The 22,086-nt window shown below is 41.1% G+C and overlaps 2 protein-coding genes across 2 annotated transcripts in view; one reads left to right on the forward strand and one right to left on the reverse strand.

The window, feature by feature from the left end:
* The window catches only part of LOC128702010 (myb-like protein X), a 53,646-nt gene extending 49,674 nt beyond the window's left edge, over nucleotides 1–3,972 (forward strand). The window contains 2 exon segments of the mRNA XM_070091707.1: nucleotides 523–669; nucleotides 3,661–3,972. Coding sequence (XP_069947808.1) covers nucleotides 523–669; nucleotides 3,661–3,819 — 306 coding nt within the window. The 3' untranslated portion in view covers nucleotides 3,820–3,972.
* A 178-nt stretch (nucleotides 3,973–4,150) lies between these two features.
* The window catches only part of LOC128702029 (corticotropin-releasing factor receptor 2-like), a 64,309-nt gene continuing 46,373 nt past the window's right edge, over nucleotides 4,151–22,086 (reverse strand). Inside the window, exons 6-11 of the mRNA XM_070091769.1 lie at nucleotides 9,596–9,725; nucleotides 8,853–9,009; nucleotides 8,197–8,327; nucleotides 6,711–6,784; nucleotides 5,307–5,442; nucleotides 4,151–4,871 (exon numbers count right to left, since the gene is read on the reverse strand). Of these exons, the coding sequence (XP_069947870.1) occupies nucleotides 4,464–4,871; nucleotides 5,307–5,442; nucleotides 6,711–6,784; nucleotides 8,197–8,327; nucleotides 8,853–9,009; nucleotides 9,596–9,725 (1,036 nt within the window). The 3' untranslated portion in view covers nucleotides 4,151–4,463. The remainder of the gene's footprint in view (nucleotides 4,872–5,306; nucleotides 5,443–6,710; nucleotides 6,785–8,196; nucleotides 8,328–8,852; nucleotides 9,010–9,595; nucleotides 9,726–22,086) is intronic.

Consider the following 22,086-nt stretch of genomic DNA (forward strand, 5'->3'; position numbering starts at 1 on the left):
TTTACAGGAAAAGGGGTTACTAACCCATTGTTCCCGGCATTTTAGTTGACTTTTACAACACACATGGCTTACGGAGGAAAGATTCTTATTCCACCTCCCCATTGATATAAAAGAAAAAGTAATAAGACCAAGAACTTTCTTTCTTTCTTTCAACACTCTGGCTGTATCCCACTGAGGCGGGGTGGCCCAAAAGTTTCTCCTTTTACATTTAGTAATATATACAGGAGAAGGGGTTACTAGCCCCTTGCTCCCGGTATTTTAGTCGCCTCTTACAACACGCATGGCTTACGGAGGAAGAATTCTGTTCCACTTCCCCATGGAGGTAAGAAGAAATAAACAAGAACAAGAACTAGAAAGAAAATAGAAGAAAACCCAAAGGGGTGTGTATATATATGCTTGTACATGTATGTGTAGTGTGACCTAAGTGTAAGTAGAAGTAGCAAGACATGCCTGTAATCTTGCATATTTATGAGACAGAACCAGAGATATGACTGTTATTTATAGTACATATTTATCATTCAGGGAAACATTAGCACACAACATGGAAACATGCTGGCAGTAACAGAAACTATGCGCCATGTTGATGAGCTTGTGTGGGCCATACGGTTCCAAGATATTCAGACTATTGGTGAGGTTGACCACATTCAGATGTGTCCTACAAAAGCTAAGGTATGTGAATATTTAAATTTAAACATATGTGTTTATTTGGAATTTTTCAGATGTATTTTATTTTTTCAGTTTCTCCTTTAGTTTCATATTTTTACATTTGTTGGTAATTGCATTTTTCAGAACACAGTTTCATTATGTTGTAGCTATCTTCACTAACTAGACATGCACAACTTCTGCCATTTATACATGTTCAAAGTATTAAATTTCAGTAGTATTTTATTGAATCAGATACTTCATGATTAATATCTTCGAATTATAGTAATATAATCTTTTAATTTAGGCTGATTCATTCGCAGTTAGAAACATGTTTTTAAACAGCTGAAACTATTGTTGGTCAGTGTAATTATTCAATACACTATATCCTGTAAGTTTGAAACCATAGTGCAAAATAATTACAGTAATTCATATTTTTCTGTTTGTGCAAGTGTTCATATCAGAGGATAGGAAACTGAAGTCAGAGGGAAGCTGTTGAGGAACTTTTAATAGACTACATCCAGGTAAAAGAACACAACTGCAACTAGTGTGACATTTTACTGTGGCAACATTTCCCTCTCCAGGAGCTTTGTTATACTTGACAAAGCCTTCTCAAACCCACTAACAGTATATGCCCAACCCATTTTTAATGCTACCCAAGGAATAAGCTTTGATGACCCTGTTAAACATCTTAATAAATGTCTTACAATCCACCAACCTATGTCTTTGTACACCTGACTGTCAGTTGTGACTTTTGACCATTGGATATGCAGTTACCATCTGACTTACGACCAGACCAAGCTTGGTTCCGACCAACTGGTCGTAAGTCAAAATGGACGCAAGTCGAACTTTACTACTGAATATCAACATCACACTTTTGTAATGATTTTATTTTATTGTTTTATTTTGATATTTCATTTTTTACTTTACTTTTTATGCTGTTACTGTATTTTATACTGTAAGGTTTAGGATAAACACTGTGTACAACACAAGCAGTTGTTTATTTCCCAGAAATCTGGCATAAAAAACATGGTCGCAAGTCGAATGGTCGTATGTCGAGCAGGTCGTAAGTCGGATGGTAGGTGTACCTTTGAAGAGTTTTGAGAGTAACTACTCTCAGAGCTCAGCCATGGGCCAGGCTTGTCCGGTGTTTGCCTGATCAACCAGGCTGTTGCTGCTGTAGACCTGCTGCCTCACATATCCATCACAGCCTGGTTGATCTGGCACCTGGTGAAGATACTTGTCCAGTTTAGTCTTGAAGGCTTCTACACTTGTTCCAGCCATGTTTCTGATATCTTCTGGAAAGATGTCGAATAGTCTGGGACCCTGGATATTGATAGTGTTTCCCCACTGCACCCCTGCTCCTCACTGGATTTATTTTACACTTCCTCCCATATCTCTCACTCCAGTATGTTATGGCAGTGTGCAGATTTGGGACCAGGCCCTCTAGTACTTTCCAGGTGTATATCATCATGTTCTCTACTGCCCACTGGAAAACCCTCCTTATGTCTTCCTGTAATTTTTCAGTGTCCTCTACCGTAGTGACTTTATGCTTATTTTAGTGTCATCTGCAAATGATACAGAAGTGTGATGGGTGTTTTGATCTGTGTCTGCTATAAGGATGAGAAACAGCAGAGGTGCCAGGACAGTGCCTGGGGCACTGAGCTTTTGACCTTGCTGATGCTGGATTTTGCTCAATTTACTACTACTTGTGTTTTGTGTGTTAGGAACCCAAAAATTCATCTGCCTACCTTCTCTGTAATGCCCATGGCCCTCATTTTGTGCGCTGTCACTCCATGATCGTATTTGTCAAACGCTTTTGCAAAATCTATGTAAATCACATCTGTGTTTTGGTTTTCCAATGCCTCCGTAATTCTGTCATAATGGTTCAGCAGCTGTGACAGGCATGATTGTCTTGCTCTAAAACCATGCTAGTTTGGGTTATGCTGGTCCCTGAAATTTGTAATCTGCCATTTCATCACAATTCGAAGATTTTTATAATGCGAGAAGTTAGGGCTGTTGGTATGTAATTATTAGCTAGTGCTCTACTACCTCTCTTATGCAAAGGAGCTAAGTCTGCACTCTTTAAGGCCTCCGGTATTTCACTTAGATCTAAGGTCTTTCTCCAAAGAATACTGTGGGCTTGTGCTAATGGTACATACTTTGCACTTCATTATAAATAGAGCTAAACAGAAGGACAACTGGAGAGCGAAACGTCACAGTAAAATGTCACATTAGTTGCACATGTTTCCTTTAGCTTAAGTCCTTAATTCTACCTTTATTACAAATTGCATTCCAATCACTCACCAATAACAGACAACTGACAATTGTGTTATTGACCAGAAGTCTGAATGCAGTCTGTCAAGTTCCTCAGCAACTTCTCCTCTGACTTCAGTTTCCTATGAGCAGAATTATCTATCAAATAGAAAAACATGAATTACCTCCATATGTATTTTACCCCATGTTTCCAGACTTTGAAAAATGTGTGCTATACTTGTGTATTCTTGCTACCTGGAGTTTACCTGGGAATGGTGTCGGGGGTCAGTGATCTCACTGCCCAATCCCAAACTAGGATTTCCTGTGGATGGCTCAGTCATCTAGGTTGTTAGTGCTAGCCACATGCAGTGCATTGTGTGCATCACAGCTTGGCTGATCTGGATCTGACAGAACTTTATCAAAATCCCTTTTGAAGACAGCCAGGGGTCTGTTAGTAATTACCTTTATGTATGAAGGGAAGGTGTTGAAATGCCTTGGGCAAAGCAGATGTTTCAACACTTCTTTCATACATAAGGGGAATTAACAACAGATCCTGAAGTCAGTTCCTGCTTGGCCAAGCTGTTTTACACGTTGGACTTTGTGCAGCAATCTCCAACAGCCTAACTGATCAAACCATCCATCAGGAAGCATAGTTTAGGAGTGGATTACAGTGTTATTGCCCTTCCCCTCTCTGGTAACCTTCTATAGGTGATGAGATGTAGATTACCAGCCCTTCATTTTTAAATCTTAATTACATTTCAGATGTATACCGGTTTTACAAGTAATGATGCACCTGATGTTAATCTGTGGACTCTGCAACGTCTGGAGACAATAGTGAAACGTCATCTTCCTCGAACTAAGGTTCGCATTATGAAATTAGACACCACAGCTGCATCTCGTTTAGCAATGTCAACGCTCTGATTTTTCAACATGATGCATAATATTAATACCATGTGTATTTCAATTTAACGTTCATAAAATATTTTAAGATGCATCCAAGAGTATATTCAACATTAGTTTCAAATCAATATTTGCATTAGAAATTCTTGGTAAATTAATAAAAAATAAACAGTATATGGACAACTGATTTCTTCCTATTATAACTTTTGAGTGAGGCTCATGCTCACTGTTCATTAAGGATGCCAAGTTCTAGTGGAGAGAACACTTACTTTTCTAGGAAGTGCTCATCATGGGCTGATTTATGCTGAAGCAGTTTTATTGTTGTGGTTTATACAGCAATGATCATGTGTGCCACAAGCCTCTCTGCCATTACTAATGTACATATATGATTTTATTCTTACCATAAGTCTCTCTTTGTCATTGCTGGAAGGACTCTCCTTATTATACCATACGTATTTCCTAGTCATGACACTTTTTGTAGTATCGTAGCCATCTCAGTATTAGTTGGAAGAGCCTTTCTAGTCGAACCATAAGTGTAACAGTACTGGCTGGAGGGTTTTGTATTCGTAATGCAAGTCTCCACATAGTGCCTGATTGACATCTGAACACATCATTGGCGTTTACTGAATTACTCTTTGTTTAAACCATTGTAGAGATGGTATCTGTCACACAGAACTCATCATTAGGTCATGTTCAGTATAAGTATGAACTTGGGTACATTGCTCACTGGATGGCAGTAGTCTTGAGATTAGAGGGCCGGATTGATGAACTTCATAGATGTGATTCAGTGTTTGCAAGTTGAATGTTTGAATGTTCACTGGCTGAAAGCTGAGAGACTGAGGGCTCAGTGGTTGAGATGTTGGTGTCTGAGGGCTAATTTGTAGAGAGGTGGAAGTGTTAGGACTCATTCGTAAGGATAGAGATGGTTCGAAGATAATGGTGCCTCTGGTGCTCCTCCGGTGGGGGCCGCCAGGCTTATCCAGTTGCTGGAGGCGGTATTGCTGCCATTTCTTCTGCACCAGCTCCTGCACCTCACCATTCAGAAAACAGTACAAAACTGAGACAAAAACTCCCTGAGGAAAAGAAGTGAGGAGTTACTAAGATGAAGCAAAATTCTGAAAGGAATACAGTACATATACCATTGTATTTCATGACGCAGTAACCCGTGTGGGTCAGTCAGCACAAGTACAGGTTTAAGGCTTCGTCCTCTGTCTACTAAGCATGGCCTAGTCTCTGATATAACAAAAGGGCAGAGCCTAGCTATAGCTAAGTAACAGGCTTAGGCTACATCAAGCAACAAAAACCTTGTTACTTCACGAGACCTTAATGGCACAGCAGACCAGGACCCAAGCATACTGGAAGACCAAGGACTGGATTTGAGTTCCCTTCCTTAGATTGTGCCTGATTACTTTCCAGTCCCCATGTGCTATGTGACCACTATGGGTTTAGCATCTCCACTCAATTAAAATAAATGTAATATCATGACTAAACTATAAGTCTTCACCAACCTGAGAAGACTGGAAGAGGGCATTTGTGAGCATGTAGGCACCTTCCAGGTCACCCTTGCCACCAGGGTTGACAGCGAAGAGCAGGTTGGTAATACCGAGCAGCGGGAACAACACAGCTGTTGCCTTTATTGCCTTCCTACAGCAATGTGCAAGATCAAATTGTTGTAGCCAAACAAGAGAATATTTTTATTATTAATCAATAGTTCCAAAATCTTATTTTTATCGACAAATATAATTTTGTTTAGGAAGCTTCATTATTGCTTATCAAAATATTTTTTATTCTCATTCAGCCCTTTGAGAGATGTTTGATAAAGGGCTCTTGATTCAAGGAATTGGAACTACCCTTGGCTCAAACCTGGTTACCCCCCACTATTCATGCACAATTTGACCCCTACAGGTTTAGCATTTCCTAATTATATTCTCATGCTTGAGAGGTGAGGGGAATGATAAAAATTTTAATGGTGTATAAAATCTTTCTTTCAACACACCAGCCGTATCCCACCGAGGCGGGGTGGCCCAAAAGGAAAAACAAAAGTTTCTCCTTTTACATTTAGGAATATATACAGGAAAAGAGGTTACTAGCCCCTTGCTCCCGGCATTTTAGTTGCCTCTTACGACATGCATGGCTTACGGAGGAAGAATTCTGTTCCACTTCCCCATGGAGTGGAGAGGAAATAGACAAGAACAAGAACTAGAAAGAAAATAGAAGAAAACCCAGAGGGGTATGTATATACTATATGTTTGTACACGTATGTGCGGTGTGACCTAAGTGTAGTATGTAGAAGTAGCAAGACATACCTGAAATCTTGCATTTTTATGAAACAGAGAAAAGGACACCAGCAATCCTACCATCATGTTAAACAATTACAGGCTTTCATTTTACACTCACTTGGCAGGATGATAGTACCTCCCTGGGCGGTTGCAAGCACCAAACAAGCCTGGTCCAAGGCCAGGCCGCAGGAGCAGGAAAATTCTCACGACCCATTAAAGGTATAACTCTGATGGTATACAGAGGCAGTGGTGATGAAGTGGCACTTTTGTTGGTGATGATGGCAACTGTCTAATAAAGGTGAAAGTTGTGGTGAAGACAATAATGATGATGATAATAGTGAATGGGGTCCAAATTACAAAAATTTTAACCTTGGATAAGTCACATAATACTGTTAGTTTGCAATGGGGTACCCCTTCCTCTAGGTACATAATTACCAGTTAAGGAATAAAATCCAGGTCATTTTGGTAGCAACTGAATCCACCTCCACTGATGTCTCCAATTTCTTGGAATGAACTTGAATGCCTCCCATTCCTCCAAGCTCTGTACGACCCCTAGGGATTTAGTTCCCCTCATCCCCATGAATATAATTTACCCCTGAAATACAAGGAAAATGAGAAGAGGTAATGACGTACCTGACCTGGGTGTCACTGGCCTGGAGTTTGGTGACAAGGATCCTGACGATGTTGACCAAGAATACCAGATTGATCTGTTTGTATGAGATATACCAATACTGTAATAATAATGATATAATTTAAGCACTAAACCTACAGTAATAATAATACAAGCTTTATGCAAAAGTGAGAAATTCTAACATGACAACAAAAAGTTTGATGCTAAATAATATATAAATTTATTTTAAGTTGTGTTTGTGTGCATTATACTGTGTGTACGTATATTTTATAATACAGACACATTTTTCCTCAACAGCCGTCTCCTGCCAAGATAGTGCGACCCAAATAAATATTCATATATACGTATATATTTTTTAAAATGCTGAGGCATGGTGATCATCATCATTCACACTATCACTGTCTTGCCAGAGGCATGCGGATATAACAGTGTAGATATCACTCTAAACAGTAAATATCCTGAACCCTTCCTTCAGAGTGCAGTGGGACTGTACTTGCCACTGTACCACCACCCATCCTTCAGAGTGCAGGCACTGTACTTCCCTGTACTTCCCATCACCACCCATCCTTCAGAGTGCAGTGGGCACTGTACTTCCCACCACCACCCATCCTGCCGAGTGCAGGCACTGTACTTCCCACCACCACCCATCCTTCAGAGTGCAGGCACTGTACTTCCCACCACCACCCATCCTTCAGAGTGCAGGCACTGTACTTCCCACCACCACCCATCCTTCAGAGTGCAGGCACTGTACTTCCCACCACCACCCATCCTTCAGAGTGCAGGCACTGTACTTCCCACCACTATATAATATGCAATACTATTTTACATAAAAGTTATGGTACTTGTACATGATTGTGTCATTAATATGACTGGAGGACTGTTAGTAACTGCTGTATTAACCTAATATATGTACCTTTAAAAGAGGGGTTTGGGATATTGGCAGTTTGGAGGGATATGTTGTGTATCTTTATACGTATATGCTTCTAAACTGTTGTATTCTGAGCACCTCTGCAAAAACAGTGATTATGTGTGAGTGAAGTGAAAGTGTTGAAAGATGATGAAAGTATTTTCTTTTTGGGAATTTTCTTTCTTTTTGGGTCACCCTGCCTCGGTGGGAGACAGCCGACTTGTAAAAAAAAAAAATGTACCTATAATACCCAGGCAACTCGACTTAAACTCTTCTCTTCTTTGGATCAAACCCAACTGATTCCCATCCTCCTGGTAACCCATGTGGGTTTAGCACTTATAAAACAGATCCTAAAAGGTACTTAATCAAAAAAAGCATTTATAAAAGAACTCTTAATTTCTCACACTGGGGTATTAAATTGTTTTATACAGTGAATAACCTGTGGCTTTCACTTCTTGACATGTTTACTCACGTCACTACAAGAAGTCACCCACCACGAGTACAGTGACTAGGAGTCACCCACCATGAGTACCATGTAGGAATCACCTACCATGAGTACAATGACTGTACTAATCACCTACCATGAGTACAGTGATCATGGGAGCTACGAGGATCCAGACATACTTCAGGGCACTGTATCCCTGCCAGCATGGTGCATGGTGGTGCAAGATCATGGTAGTGGTCCAGGCAACAAGCAACACCATAGGCCAACCTGAAACAACGTAATATTAGCGGGAGGAAAAACAATATCGAAGGGCAAGGCTCCTGATCGAAGGAACTGGAGCTACCCCCCCTTCCTTGGGTCAAACTTCACTACCTTCCTTTTCCTAGGAACTCTATGATCCATATTAGTTAAGCATTTCCCATGAATAGAAGAATATGCCCCTACACTGTGTGTATATATGTATGTATGGGTATGGTGCTAACTACTACCCTCAGACTGGGTATGGGGTGACTACCATCCCACAACAGGGTGGATATGGGAGGACTGAAACCCACGTAGGAGGGGCATGGGGTGACAACCACCCTACAAGATGGGTATGGGGTGACTACCACCAGAAGTTCTGTATAGGAGGGGCCAAGTGAGGGTGAAACCAAGTTGTAAGAGGGAACTTGAAACAACATTATGAGTGTGGGGGAAGGGGACGCCGCCCCTGGTACATGGTACAAAAAATTGTCTTGCTAAAAAAATTTTTTGGTATCAGCTACGAAAGTTTATACCACAAAACGGCCTCACCCCAGCCTATGCAGTAGTATATGAAGAAGGGCGCCCCTGAGTCGAAGACATTGGAGGTGAGTCTGGAGTGGAGAAATAAACCTTCAACGAACATCCAGTTGACGGAAGAGATCTGAGCATACAGCCTCAGTGCCAGCAGTAACTTACACAGCCAATCCTGAAACAAGTGTACAACAGTGCCAACAATGACTGATGTATTAGTCTTACACAACCAATCCTGACCTATTAGGATTATTAATAATGTAAATAGAAAAAAATGTAGAATAAAAATAATTACATGAAGAGTTTGTTAATAGGTGATTTTTTGCGACAACGATAATTTATTATATAGAGGTTTGCATTGTCAAGTGGATTATACAATGGAGATACAGAAAAAAACATACCACAGGCTGGGATACAACCCTATATATTTTTTTCATTTCCCCCCAAAACCTTGGCCATCATGAAGAGCAAACTGTCCTGGTCTTCCCTTTCATCTGTACTAGGTAGCTAATTCTTCCTCTTCAACAATACATTAAAGAGAGTGTAATCTTCTCTTTACTGTGGTTTATTCTTAAGAAAAGATAATGGAAATCACTAACGCAAGTCAACAAAAGTCAAAAAGTAGTGATTAGATTAGCAAAACTCGATTGGTACAAACGGATTTCCCTAACACCCAGCCATATATACAGACATAAAACAAGTAGACATATATGCAAGCAGATACAGTGAACCAGGATACACAGAGACAAAGACAGACTTACCACGTCCCTGTAGGTGTTGGTGTGACGGTGAGAGATGAAAGGTTCAGTGAGGATGAGCATCACCAAGAAACGGATGACCAGAGACACTACGAGGTTCCTGTGTACTCTCAGACGGTCACACTCCAACGTCCTGCCAACCATGATGTGAGGCATTGTGACAATTATTATGTGATGTATTATGAGAGTTATTATACGAGGCATTACATGAGGTGCAACATGTGGGTCCTATATGAATTGTGGAGCATCATGCGAGGTATTATAACTCCGGTAAATGGTAATTCCAAGGCTTTCGTGATCCCTCAACAAAATTCTTAAGGAAGAGTGAAAGGAATGAAAACAGAGGTGTCGTATATAGCATTTTTTTTTTTTTTAACAAGTCGGCTGTCTCCCACCGAAGCAGGGTGACCCAAAAAAGAAAGAAAATACCCAAAAAGAAAATACTTTCATCATCATTCAACACTTTCACCTCACTCACACATTATCACTGTTTTTGCAAAGGTGCTCAGAACACAACAGCTTAGAAGCATATATGTATAAATATACACAACATATCCCTCCAAATTACCAATATCCTGAACTCCTCCTTTAGAGCACAGACATTGTACTTCCCATTTCCAGGACTCAAGTCCGGCTATATAAAAATAACCAGTTTCCCTGAATCCCTTCATTAAATATTACCCTGCTCACACTCCAACAGCTCGTCAGGTCTCAAATACCATTCGTCTCCATTTACTCCTATCGAACACGCTCATGCACGCTTGCTGGAAGTCCAAGCCCCTCGCCCACAAAACCTTTACCTCCTCCCTCCAATCTTTTCGAGGATGACCCCTACCCCGCCTTCCTTCCCCTACAGATTTATACTTTCTCCATGTCATTCTACTTTGATCCATTCTCTCTAAATGACCAAACCACCTCAACAACCCCTCTTCTGCCCTCTGACTAATACTTTTATTAACTCCACACCTTTTCCTAATTTCCACACTCCGAATTTTCTGCATAATATTTACACCACACATTGCCCTTAGACAGGACATCTCCACTGCCTCCAACCGTCTCCTCGCTGCTGCATTTACCACCCAAGCTTCACACCCATATAAGAGTGTTGGTACTACTATACTTTCATACATTCCCTTCTTTGCCTCCATAGATAACGTTTTTTGTCTCCAAATATACCTCAATGCACCACTCACCTTTTTTCCCTCATCAATTCTATGATTAACCTCATCCTTCATAAATCCATCCGCCGACACGTCAACTCCCAAGTATCTGAAAACATTCACTTCTTCCATATTCCTCCTCCCCAATTTGATATCCAATTTTTCTTTATCTAAATAATTTGATACCCTCATCACCTTACTCTTTTCTATGTTCACTTTCAACTTTCTACCTTTACACACAGATCTAAATGGATTGTGAAAACGTGCAATTGCATTAGGTTTTATAACCTGCATGAACTGTATCACTGTAGGCAACAAGAGCATTTCACCCCTCCATGGAAGATGTGTTCATTTAATATCACATACCTACAAGTCCCTCCCAAGAAGCTCATTGCTAGTAATCCCTTCCTTAAATCTCTTGTTAGAGCAACTGCTCAAGAAGAAATTTCTCACCTAGCTGGTAGTAATAAGTTATCACAAGCTATATACACTGATGGATCTAAACAGGAGTCTTCTGGCAGGGCTGCATCTGCTCTTGTTGCCACCTCCCTAGTTAAGAAACATAATAAATTTGTTGAGTTAGGCATAAGAATTAACAACTGGGCATCTACACTGCAAACTGAATTGTTTGCAATCCTAATGGTGCTAAAGCTAACCTATGACACTGAGCTTGACTATCATCATTACTGATTCTATGTTATCATTGAAGGCTCTTGACTCATATAATGACTCCAACAACATGCTCATTGGAGAAGCCAGGTATAGATACTCAAAAATTAGGGACGAAGGAATTAATGTACAATTGCTATGGATCCCATCTATGGAAAATTTTATAGGGATGATTACTTGTATGTACCTCAACATTATATACATACAAGTAATCTCATTGGGAGACAACCCTATATTGTTTACCGTAGTCACCCCGTGTAGATATGTGAGAAAACTTCACCACCCCTGGTCACTGGAGGTGGGCCTTCGGCCTCACAATCTTATCCATATCTATCCGAGACCAGTATAGATTGGATAGCACCCACAAGTATGGCGCTACCAATTAATTGTGGACTGTATAGATTATATTAGTGTAACTGAATGAAGGGGGGGGTAGGTTACACATGGATATATCCATCAAGGAAAAACACTTGTATATAATCCCACCACTTACCAGATATACTCTGGTGGTCACTTGATGTAGCTGGATCACCCATAACCTATCCAATTACAACATACCTAACTGGCCAGTATCAGTCTGCTATAACTAGAAGGGTTACTTAACTGTGGGTGATTGATACTCCTTATTTCCTCCATTCACCATCTCATTTCGATGTCCTGCTACACCGGCACGGTTCTTATTCCAGCAGGACGAGGTATCCGTTGGTTTGTCCTGGTTTAGAAGTCGTGACTCAATAAACTTCACTTTCCTCGGGACGGGAACAACGTGGTCTAGCGTGTTCACTCGGAACAAGGCGACTTATTTCACTTCACGCATTCTCTTAACTTAGCGTTAGTATCATTAATTAAATTACAATTCACAAGATGATATAATGTCTCATAATTATTATACACATTAGAGATCACTCCATTAAGATCTGAGACCGATGAGTGATGATTAAACCAAGGGTAATTTTCCCCGGGACCCAGTCCATGGCGACGCGCCAGTCACCACCGGTCCTACCCTTATTCACTCATTTTACCACTATTACGGTGGTCCCGTAAATCACGTTCCCTCGCTCTCCACCAGGAACAGTTACGACACTTCCTATTATGAAATGAGGCCTATATTAATCCTTAGGCTGCCGTGAACGCCAATTTCCTGGTCCCATGTTTCACAGCCTCTTAAACCCATTCAAAACACTGCCGCCACCTCGTGCCCCAGCTCGACCTATACCCCCACACTGCCGCCACCTCGTGCACCAGCTCGACCTATACTCCCGCACATCTGCGCAGGCGCAGCGGGAACCCAGTTGGTTCCATTCAAAATACAAATACATTTTGACCCAAATCAACACATTAAGCACTTATTAGGCACTATAGCTTTGGAAATTAAATAATTTCCACACTGCGGCCGGGCGGAAATCGTTGTTAGACGACTTAAATTGCGTCTTCCTCCAGGAGACGATTCCAGCTCTCTCTAGATTGCGCTGCTGTTTTCCTAGTGGGTCTTACTACAGTTTCTTCTTGCATTACTCGGTCAGTATCTTCAATATCACTCGTGTCACTTCCCCTTAGATTTCCATCTGCACTGGATTGAACACCATTTAATTCTAAGGGAATTAATTTATTAATGGTACGCAAACTTTCCTGACCACGACACAACACTTTGACGTTTCTGACAACACCTTGTGCATCTGGGTATAATGTAACTACCTTGCCCAGAGGCCACAATGTTCGATGTTGTTCAGTATCAATTAACACAATGTCACCTGGTTGAATGTTCTGTCGGTTTACTGCCTCTGGCGCACCATAAAAGTGTTCACGTAGTGTAAGAAGATATTCTTTACGCCACACATCGGACCAATGAGTAATTACCTTATTTAACATCTTGAACTTATCACTGAACACGGTCACGTTATTGTAATCCTCATCACTTCCCTCAGGATTATCTATAGATAGGTGCAGCTTCTAACCTTCGTCCGCATATTAGGTGAGAGGGAGTCAGGATCTCCGCGTCAGGAGTGTTGCTCATGTATGACAGAGGGCGATTGTTTACCCGATTCTCTGCCTCCACCAACACTGCACAGAATTCCTCCAAATTAATTCTCTTCCTGTGTAGCACCTTACGAAGACATCTTTTCACTGTACCTATCCACTGTACCTATGTATTCCTGTTAACCCTTTGGGGCCTAGTTCCTAGGCCTTTTGTGTATCCATATGCTCTCGCGCTACCGTCCACAGGATGGATATGGGGTGCACAATAAACTAGCCACTTCGGTGGCAAAATCTAATCTAATCCCAAACTCATCCACTAACCTTTGCAATTTTTCTTTAGAATCTCCCATGAGCACAGTATCATCAGCAAAAAGCAACTGTGTCAATTCCCATTTTGTATTTGATTCCCCATAATTTAATCCCACCCCTCTCCCGAACACCCTAGCATTTACTTCTTTTACAACCCCATCTATAAATATATTAAACAACCATGGTGACATTACACATCCCTGTCTAAGACCTACTTTTACCGGGAAGTATTCTCCCTCTCTTCTACACACCCTAACCTGAGCCTCACTATCCTCATAAAAACTCTACAGCATTTAGTAACTTACCACCTATTCTATATACTTGCAACATCTGCCACATTGCTCCCCTATCCACTATCATATGCCTTTTCTAAATCCTCGCAATATCTGGTGAAATGGTCTACCATAACACACAGATGTTTGTTACCTTGGAGGGAACATCGGAAATTAGTTAACAAATCTAGCGCAACTCTTTCCCAAGGTTCGCTAGTAGTTGGATACACTTGGATTGGATTAGGACCATTAGCATTGCCTTTATGTTGCATGCAGACACTACATTTCCTAACATACTCAGAAATATCGGTTGCCATACGAGGCCAAAAGTATTTCAATCTGGCTTGTTTTACTGAACGATCCATACCAGGGTGTGCAACACCTGGTACATCGTGAACTAGCTGTAAGGCTACATTCACTAGTGACTGTGGAATTACTAACTGGTATACTCTTCTGCTTGGAGTACCCAACTCGGCTGTTCGATACAGTAATTCTTGGTTCATGAGAAAGTCACTGATGGGTGCTGGCGGCTTCACAGTCAGAATAAGATCTTCCTGGAGCAGGAATCGAATCACACCAGACCACATGGGATCTGTTCGTTGAGCGTTCTTTACATCTTCAGCACTAAATGGAGGGTCTGCAGTTACTATACTAACATGTCGCGATAAGGCATCTGCGACTACATTTGACTTGCCAGGTAAATGCTCAAAGGTGGGATTGAACTCTTGAATAGTCAAGGTCCATCTAGCTAACCTTCCAGTAGGTTGTTTGTTCTGGAATAAGGGTATCAGTGGAGCATGGTCTGTCAAGACATGAACAGAATACTGATAAATAATGTCTCGGAAGTGCTTTAAAGACCATACTATTGCTAAAGCTTCTTGCTCAGTTACTGTATAATTACGTTCAGCCTTTGTAAGGACTCGGCTAGCAAATGCAACTGCGTTGTACTTGCCATCGGTCTTCTGAGCTAGTACGGCACCTATGCCAATTGAACTAGCATCAGTTGTCAGATAGAAAGGCTTAGAAAAATCTGGAAATTTCAAAATTGGAGCAGAAGTTAGCTTTTCTTTTAGAGTTTGGAATGCTCTTTCTTGACGGAAGGTCCAAACAAAAGGAGCATCTTTCTTAAGCAACTCAGTTAGAGGAGCAGCTATGGAAGAAAAATTGGCAATGAAAGCTCTATAAAAACCTGCTAAGCCCACAAAGGATCTTACGGCATCAGCAGTTTTGGGAGTTGGAAAATTTAGTACTGCAGTTACTTTACTTTGGTCAGTCGTAACCCCTCTAGGAGTGACTACGTGACCAAGAAACTTAATTTCTGATCTGAAGAATTGGCATTTTGACAGTTTGATCTTTAAATTGGCTTCTTCAAGCTTACCAAGTACTACATCAAGTCTTTTCAAGTGTGTATCCACGTCTTTAGACATGACGATTACGTCATCTAAGTACACCATAAGTGCATTACCTATGAGACCTCTAAAGATATTAGTCATGAGCCTTGAGAACGTGATAGGGGAAGATCGTAATCCAAATGCCATTCGGAGGTAGTGATAATGACCTGTAGGAGTGGAGAATGCGGTTAGCTCTTGGCTGTCCTCGTGAAGAGGGACTTGCCAAAACCCTTGTAACAAATCTAGGGTTGAAAAGACTTTGTTATCTCCAATATTACGTAAAAGATCACCCAGTACAGGGAGTGGAAAGCGATCTGGAATGGTTTTTGCGTTTAACTTCCTAAAGTCAATTACTGGACGCCAAGTACCATCCTTCTTAGGTACTAGTATCAAGGGTGCATTCCAAGGTGAATTGCTAGGTGCAATAACTCCATCATCAAGCATTTGATTGATCAATTCTTCTGCGACAGCAACTTGTGAATGAGGCATTCTGTACGCAGGTATGTAGATAGGTCTAGTACCAGGTTCAAGTGGAATACGATGGGACAATAAGTTCGTTATACCCATCTTCTCACCTGGTAAAGCAATGGCTTTACGACGTTTGTTCAACAGAGTCAACAAACGCTTGACTTCATCTGGGAAGTCAGTGGGAGCTAAGTCTTTCTCCTCAACTGGTGGAACAGATTGATCCAGTGGAGTGGATGAGGTCTCCCCGGCAGAAATAGCACCGACCCACTGGTCAGGTGACAACTCATCCTCTACCTGAACAGGGTAAGGATAGTGAACAAGGTCAACAAGATTGGTATTTGCTCTGAGGCGAACACTGTGGCCAGAAGTGTTGGCCAGGTAGAAATGGATCTTACTATCTCTTACAACATGTAAGGATGGTTCAACAAATAGACCTTTTACTTTGCAGGAATCACTGTCAACTAGGACGTTATCACCATCTGGAACACTAGGAACAACTACAGACACTCTAGTGAGAGCACTAGCCGCAACAGAAACGTCTTTCTGCAGACGGCATGTGACATCAACAAGAGATGGCATTACTAGTTGCAAGTAATTGTTTTCCGACAAGGCGTCCCCTGTGGAGAAACTACTACTCGAACTAGCAGGCATTGCAGGGATAGGTTGAGCACTCAAGGCAATCTGAGCGTCCTCGGACACTTGAGGCATCGGACTATCCTGCAATTCTGAAGGTATAGGTGGAACACTGATGGGAGTGACAGTATTACCAGTGCCTGACCGCTTGGGTACGCTACTGGAGAAAGCATTAGCTTGTAAGGACTTAATCCGTACATCATACTCTGCAGCAGTATAACAGATTTCTGATCCAAGCTGGTAACCCCAGAATGGAACGATCAAGTCGTCAATTTGTGCATGCCATCGATAAGGGTCGAGCACAATGCGTAAGTCTCGCATGGAAGCAAATCCCAGTAGAAGGTCACCAGGGAAAGTAATCTGGTCGACAACAAGGAAGGAAACAGTGAAGTCTCTACCTTGGATAGAAAAGGTTAGGGCAGTCGTACCTCGGACACGCAGGTGAGAACCAGATACTCCACTAAGGGAGGACACAGGAGTCGGTTCTACAAGAAGGACATGTCGTAACTTCTTATCCTTAAACAAACTAGACCTAATAATATTGATTTGCGCACCAGAGTCCATGAACAATTGAACGGGCGCATTATAAACAGATGCTTGCACTATAGGGCCTATGGTTGCATTGGAAGTTATGTGCAAACAAAAAGGTGGATTGTCATCAGAAAAGACTTGTTCTACTCCATCCCCAAAATCATCTGTATCAGAGACATGTGAAGCAACAACCTCAGCAGGGTTGTCATTCTCGAGACTGCTTAAGGCGTCAAAGGAGTTGTGAACGGGGATGGTGTACTCATTATCACCTACTGTCACCATGGGACGGTTTGACTGGGGCGCTCGAATTCCCCCGAATTGGAAAATCGAGCCTGGTTCTGGTTAGGTTGAGAATTGGATGAATGAGCCTGGTTCTGGTTATTTTGAAAACCACGAGATCTGTTTCCTCGACGGGTTCTGCGGTTGGGACGACCACGGAAAGATCTAGAGTACTGAAGGTTATAGAGAGCATTACACTCAGATGTGTCATGTCCATGTATTCTATGATAAGTACAGTAAGGAAGATCTGAGTACTCATCATCAGTACGACGTCTCTTTGGGTAACTATCAGGACAATTAATTGCAATATGTCCACGGAAACCACAGTTGTAACAATTCCGCCGACTATGGTTACTGAATGTACTATGAATACTACGAGGTGTATAACGACTCTGTACACTGGTTCTTGGTGATCTCTGAGATGGTTGACGACTACGATTTGTCTCTGTGGCGCAAACAAGAGGTGGTGCAGACTGAGGCATATTTGTGACATTACTTTTAATACAAGGGAAAGTACCCTGGGGGCACAAGGAACGTACATGATTTAAGGCTGTAAGTGGTTCCATCGTTACAGTTGGAGGATCAGCCTCATAAGCACACACAGAAGCAGGTGGCATTAGTTCTTTAATTGCTCCAAAAGCTGCTATTTTAGCAATTGATGCTGTAAATGGTTTAGCCTCTTCAGGGAGAAAAGTTGATGATTGGACAGCATTGATAAATGATGATAAAAGTTTGTCTAATCTAACAGCAAATGCACTCAACGATTCATTACTCATGGGTGTAGCATTCACCAGTTCCCTAAGAACGACATATGGATCAGCTGTTTTTACTGGGACAAGGAAAGAACGAATCAGTTCCTCATATTGTGACCACCTAGTAAGATTCCTGAAGTCTCGCATATCAAGGAGATCAACAACGTGAACAGCAGCAGGAGATCGATAAAGAGCTTCTTTAGCAAGTCTGATAAGGCTTTCCTCTGAAGGAGGACCTTCAGCTAGAGCACTAGCACGAGAACGAATGGCTGCAAACCATGCTTCAAGACTATGTACATGGCCATTGAATAAAGGTAACGCATCAAGGGAATCACGAGTATAGCTATAATATCTCGGTGTCTGAGTCAGTCTGTCAGTCGGTAAGGAACTGTGAGGACTGATGACAGGGCCAGCAGTAGTAGCCTGAGAGGTCTGAGTGTCGACATTCACTAAAGTATCACTTGACGGTATGTGAGACATAATGGCAAAGTAGCACGAGAACAAATAAGGCAAAAATAATGAACAATAAAAATGATATAAAATTCTAGAAATGAAAAGATATACAACTAATTCTGCAGAATAATATCTAACTGCAAGAGAAAGGACAAGTCAATTTAAAGGACTATTGGCAAAAAAAAAATTTACATTGAAATATACAAGTAAAAATATTACTGGAGACTGAATTAAATGCAAAATGAGCTGTCTTTACTCTTGCTAATAAAGAAATTAATTAATTAAAATTTTTAAATCAATGTGAAAGTGTAAAATAAAATTATTAAATTGTAAACTGGGAAATTTAAGTATTTTCTAAGAATGCATAGACAAAATTAAAATATAATGCACAAAATATCAATAAAAGAAAAGAATTCACTGCAGAACAGTTCAACAAAATAATTCACTTCAGAACAAATGCAACAAAATAAGGTGTAGAAATAATCACTGCAGTAATAAAGTTGCACTGGGAAAACTCAGGTAAAATAATGAATTAAAATTATGAAGAAAAAAAAATAAACTGATTGAACACTTTAACTCTTAATTGTAAATTAGACAAAACAATTTACTCAACAGAGTAAGGAAACACTTTACGTTAAAAGTAATTGAAATTGCATCAAGAGTGAATTTGTTCAAGAATTATGAAAATATGAATAAAATAAAACACAGGAACAAAACAGGTAAGTTAACACTTACAGTGACGAAGCACACTTCATTAAATATTCTTACAACAAAATCCTACTGTGGATACAAAATCTTGCTGTGACTGATACGACAAAAATTTGCTGGCAAAAATAATGGTACACAGTCTGCGAAAAAATTAGAGAAATGAGACACTGTTGGCATACGAAAAAAAATGACACATAGAAATAAATGGAAAATTTGGTATACTGGGGTGAATATCACTGTAGAATACAACGCTGAAAGAATACAATAAAAAAAATGAATCACTTCACACAGAGTGACTGACTGGTACACTACACAATAATACTTACTACAGACAGGAGTAGCATAAAGAAAAACACAGCAGAAAAATATAAGATAAGTGAAAACACTGAAAAAATATTGTAAAAAAAATACTGAGTCAAAGAATACTGCGTTTACACTGAAAAACACAAGGTTTAGAGTACACAAGCAAATTTACTATAAATGTCTCACACACGCAAATGTCTTTAAATGCAAGAAAAATGTCTCAAGAAATTATCACTGAAGTCGAGAGTAGGAGACGGGCGATGAGTGGTATGGTGTCCCGCGCGGTGATGACGCCTCCTAGCCTCCTACATTCACTGTTGTCGGAAGAAATGTGCGTTCTAGGCGAACTCACATAACTGGCTTTATCTCGTTGGCACCAGCTACAATCTCTTGACCAATTATGTGAGCCAAAACAGTACTAGGACCCGGTACAAGGGTGCAAACAACCACAGGTAGATGAGTGGATGGCTGGTGGGGTGGTTGCTTCTGCCGCGCACCCCGGGTGGTGGGAGAGAGTGGGGGGAAGAGTGGTGGGGGGGGGACGGGGAGGCTCCCGCGCGCCCCACTCACCCACAGATGGTTTAACCCACTCTATGCCACAGGAATGGTGAAAACCACTCTTAGCATCCAACAGGAAGCACAAAGCGATATAAACAATACTTCAGAGGAATCTGGCTTACTTCTTACTGCGTGGCTTACTTCTCTCTCTCAGCTGGGTTAGAAGCTGGGTTGGCTGACTGGCTTACCCCACGAGAATGGATGACTGGAAGACGTGTAACGATGCACAAAGCACGGAGGAGCAGTTGGATGACAGGAGACAGGCTGGATGATAGGCTGACTGGCGTTCACTTCCACAGTCTGGCTTACTGACTGGCTTAATTGCAAAATCCGGGTCAACCCCTCGGAGATTGAAGCAATTAGCACACGAACTAAGCCAGGAAGCTTGAAACGGCTGCAACAGGCTTGCAGGATGAAAGCTGTGAGGGGAGTCAGCTTGGCTGGCTCGGGGTGGTATGTGAGGGTAGTCTGGTGGCTGGAGACTCACCTTTGACCCTGGCGCTACTCACACAAACAGCCTTCAAACGCCTTGAATTACCCTTAAAAACGTAAATCCACGCTCCACACCGCTGCACACCATTTATCATGTGGGAGTTCGATACGTGGATTAGGGTAGAAATACTCACGTAGGCTGTTAATACTATAATTGCTGTTATGTGGAGGGAGCCCGCAGCCGTTACCTATCTCACTGCTCACACTCGTAATACTGCCTAGCCGGCTGGCCAGTACCCCGTAGTGGGTGTTTTGAAATAGTGTCAACTCAGCACAATATGAAAGACCGTGACTCAAGAGACGGTTGATCGTTGAGTCAGACGGTACTGGTAACTGGTTACTACTACTGAGATATATATATATATATATATATATATATATATATATATATATATATATATATATTATATATATATATATATATATATATATATATATATATATATATATAATTAGACAGCAACCACCCAGGGAGGTACTACCGTCCTGCCAAGTTAGTGTACAACAAAAGCCTGTAATTGTTTTACATGATGGTAGGATTGCTGGTGTCTTTTTTTTTCTGTCTCATAAACATGCAAGATTTCAGGTACGTCTTGCTACTTCTACTTACACTTAGGTCACACTACACATACATGTACAAGCATATATATACACACCCCTTTGGGTTTTCTTCTTTTTCTTACTAGTTCTTGTTCTTGTTTATTTCCTCTTATCTCCATGGGGAAGTGGAACAGAATTCTTCCTCCGTAAGTCATGCGTGTTGTAAGAGGCGACTAAAATGCCGGGAGCAAGGGGCTGGTTACCCCTTCTCCCGTATAAATTACTAAATTTATAAAGAGAAACTTTCGTTTTTCATTTTGGGCCACCCTGCCTCGGTGGGATACGGCCGGTTTGTTACTAAGTTTATTCAGGTATACACAAATACAGTTACATAGAATTATCATACATAGCAGCATAGTAGAGAACCTGGAATAACCCAAATAAGTCAGACAGAGTGACTTATTTCCATTGAGGGCACTCCCTCAACTACCTCAAGTCATACCTCAGCAACAGAAGCCAATATGTGTACGCAAATGGGGCAAACTCTTCTGCACAACCAATTACAGTTGGTGTCCCACAGGGAAGTGTCCTTGGCCCTCTTCTCTTTCTCCTATACATAAATGACCTACCAAATGCTTCTCAATTACTCAAACCCACACTATTTGCTGATGACACAACATACGTCTTCTCCCACCCGAGCCCAGTCACGCTAGCCAATACTGTAAATACCGAATTACAGAAAATATCTACCTGGATGAGTACTAACAAACTTACACTAAACATTGACAAAACCTACTTCATTCAGTTTGGTAACAGAGCTACAGATGTCCCTCTTAACATAATGATAAACGGATCACCTATCACAAAGCTAACAGAGGGAAAATTCTTAGGAATCCACCTTGATAATAGACTCAAATTTCATACACATATACAACAAATTTCTAAGAAAATTTCCAAGACTGTAGGCATACTATCGAAGATACGGTACTATGCTCCACA

The sequence above is a fragment of the Cherax quadricarinatus genome, chromosome 37 (assembly GCF_038502225.1).
Source record: "Cherax quadricarinatus isolate ZL_2023a chromosome 37, ASM3850222v1, whole genome shotgun sequence".
In the NCBI taxonomy this organism is placed as follows: domain Eukaryota; kingdom Metazoa; phylum Arthropoda; class Malacostraca; order Decapoda; family Parastacidae; genus Cherax; species Cherax quadricarinatus.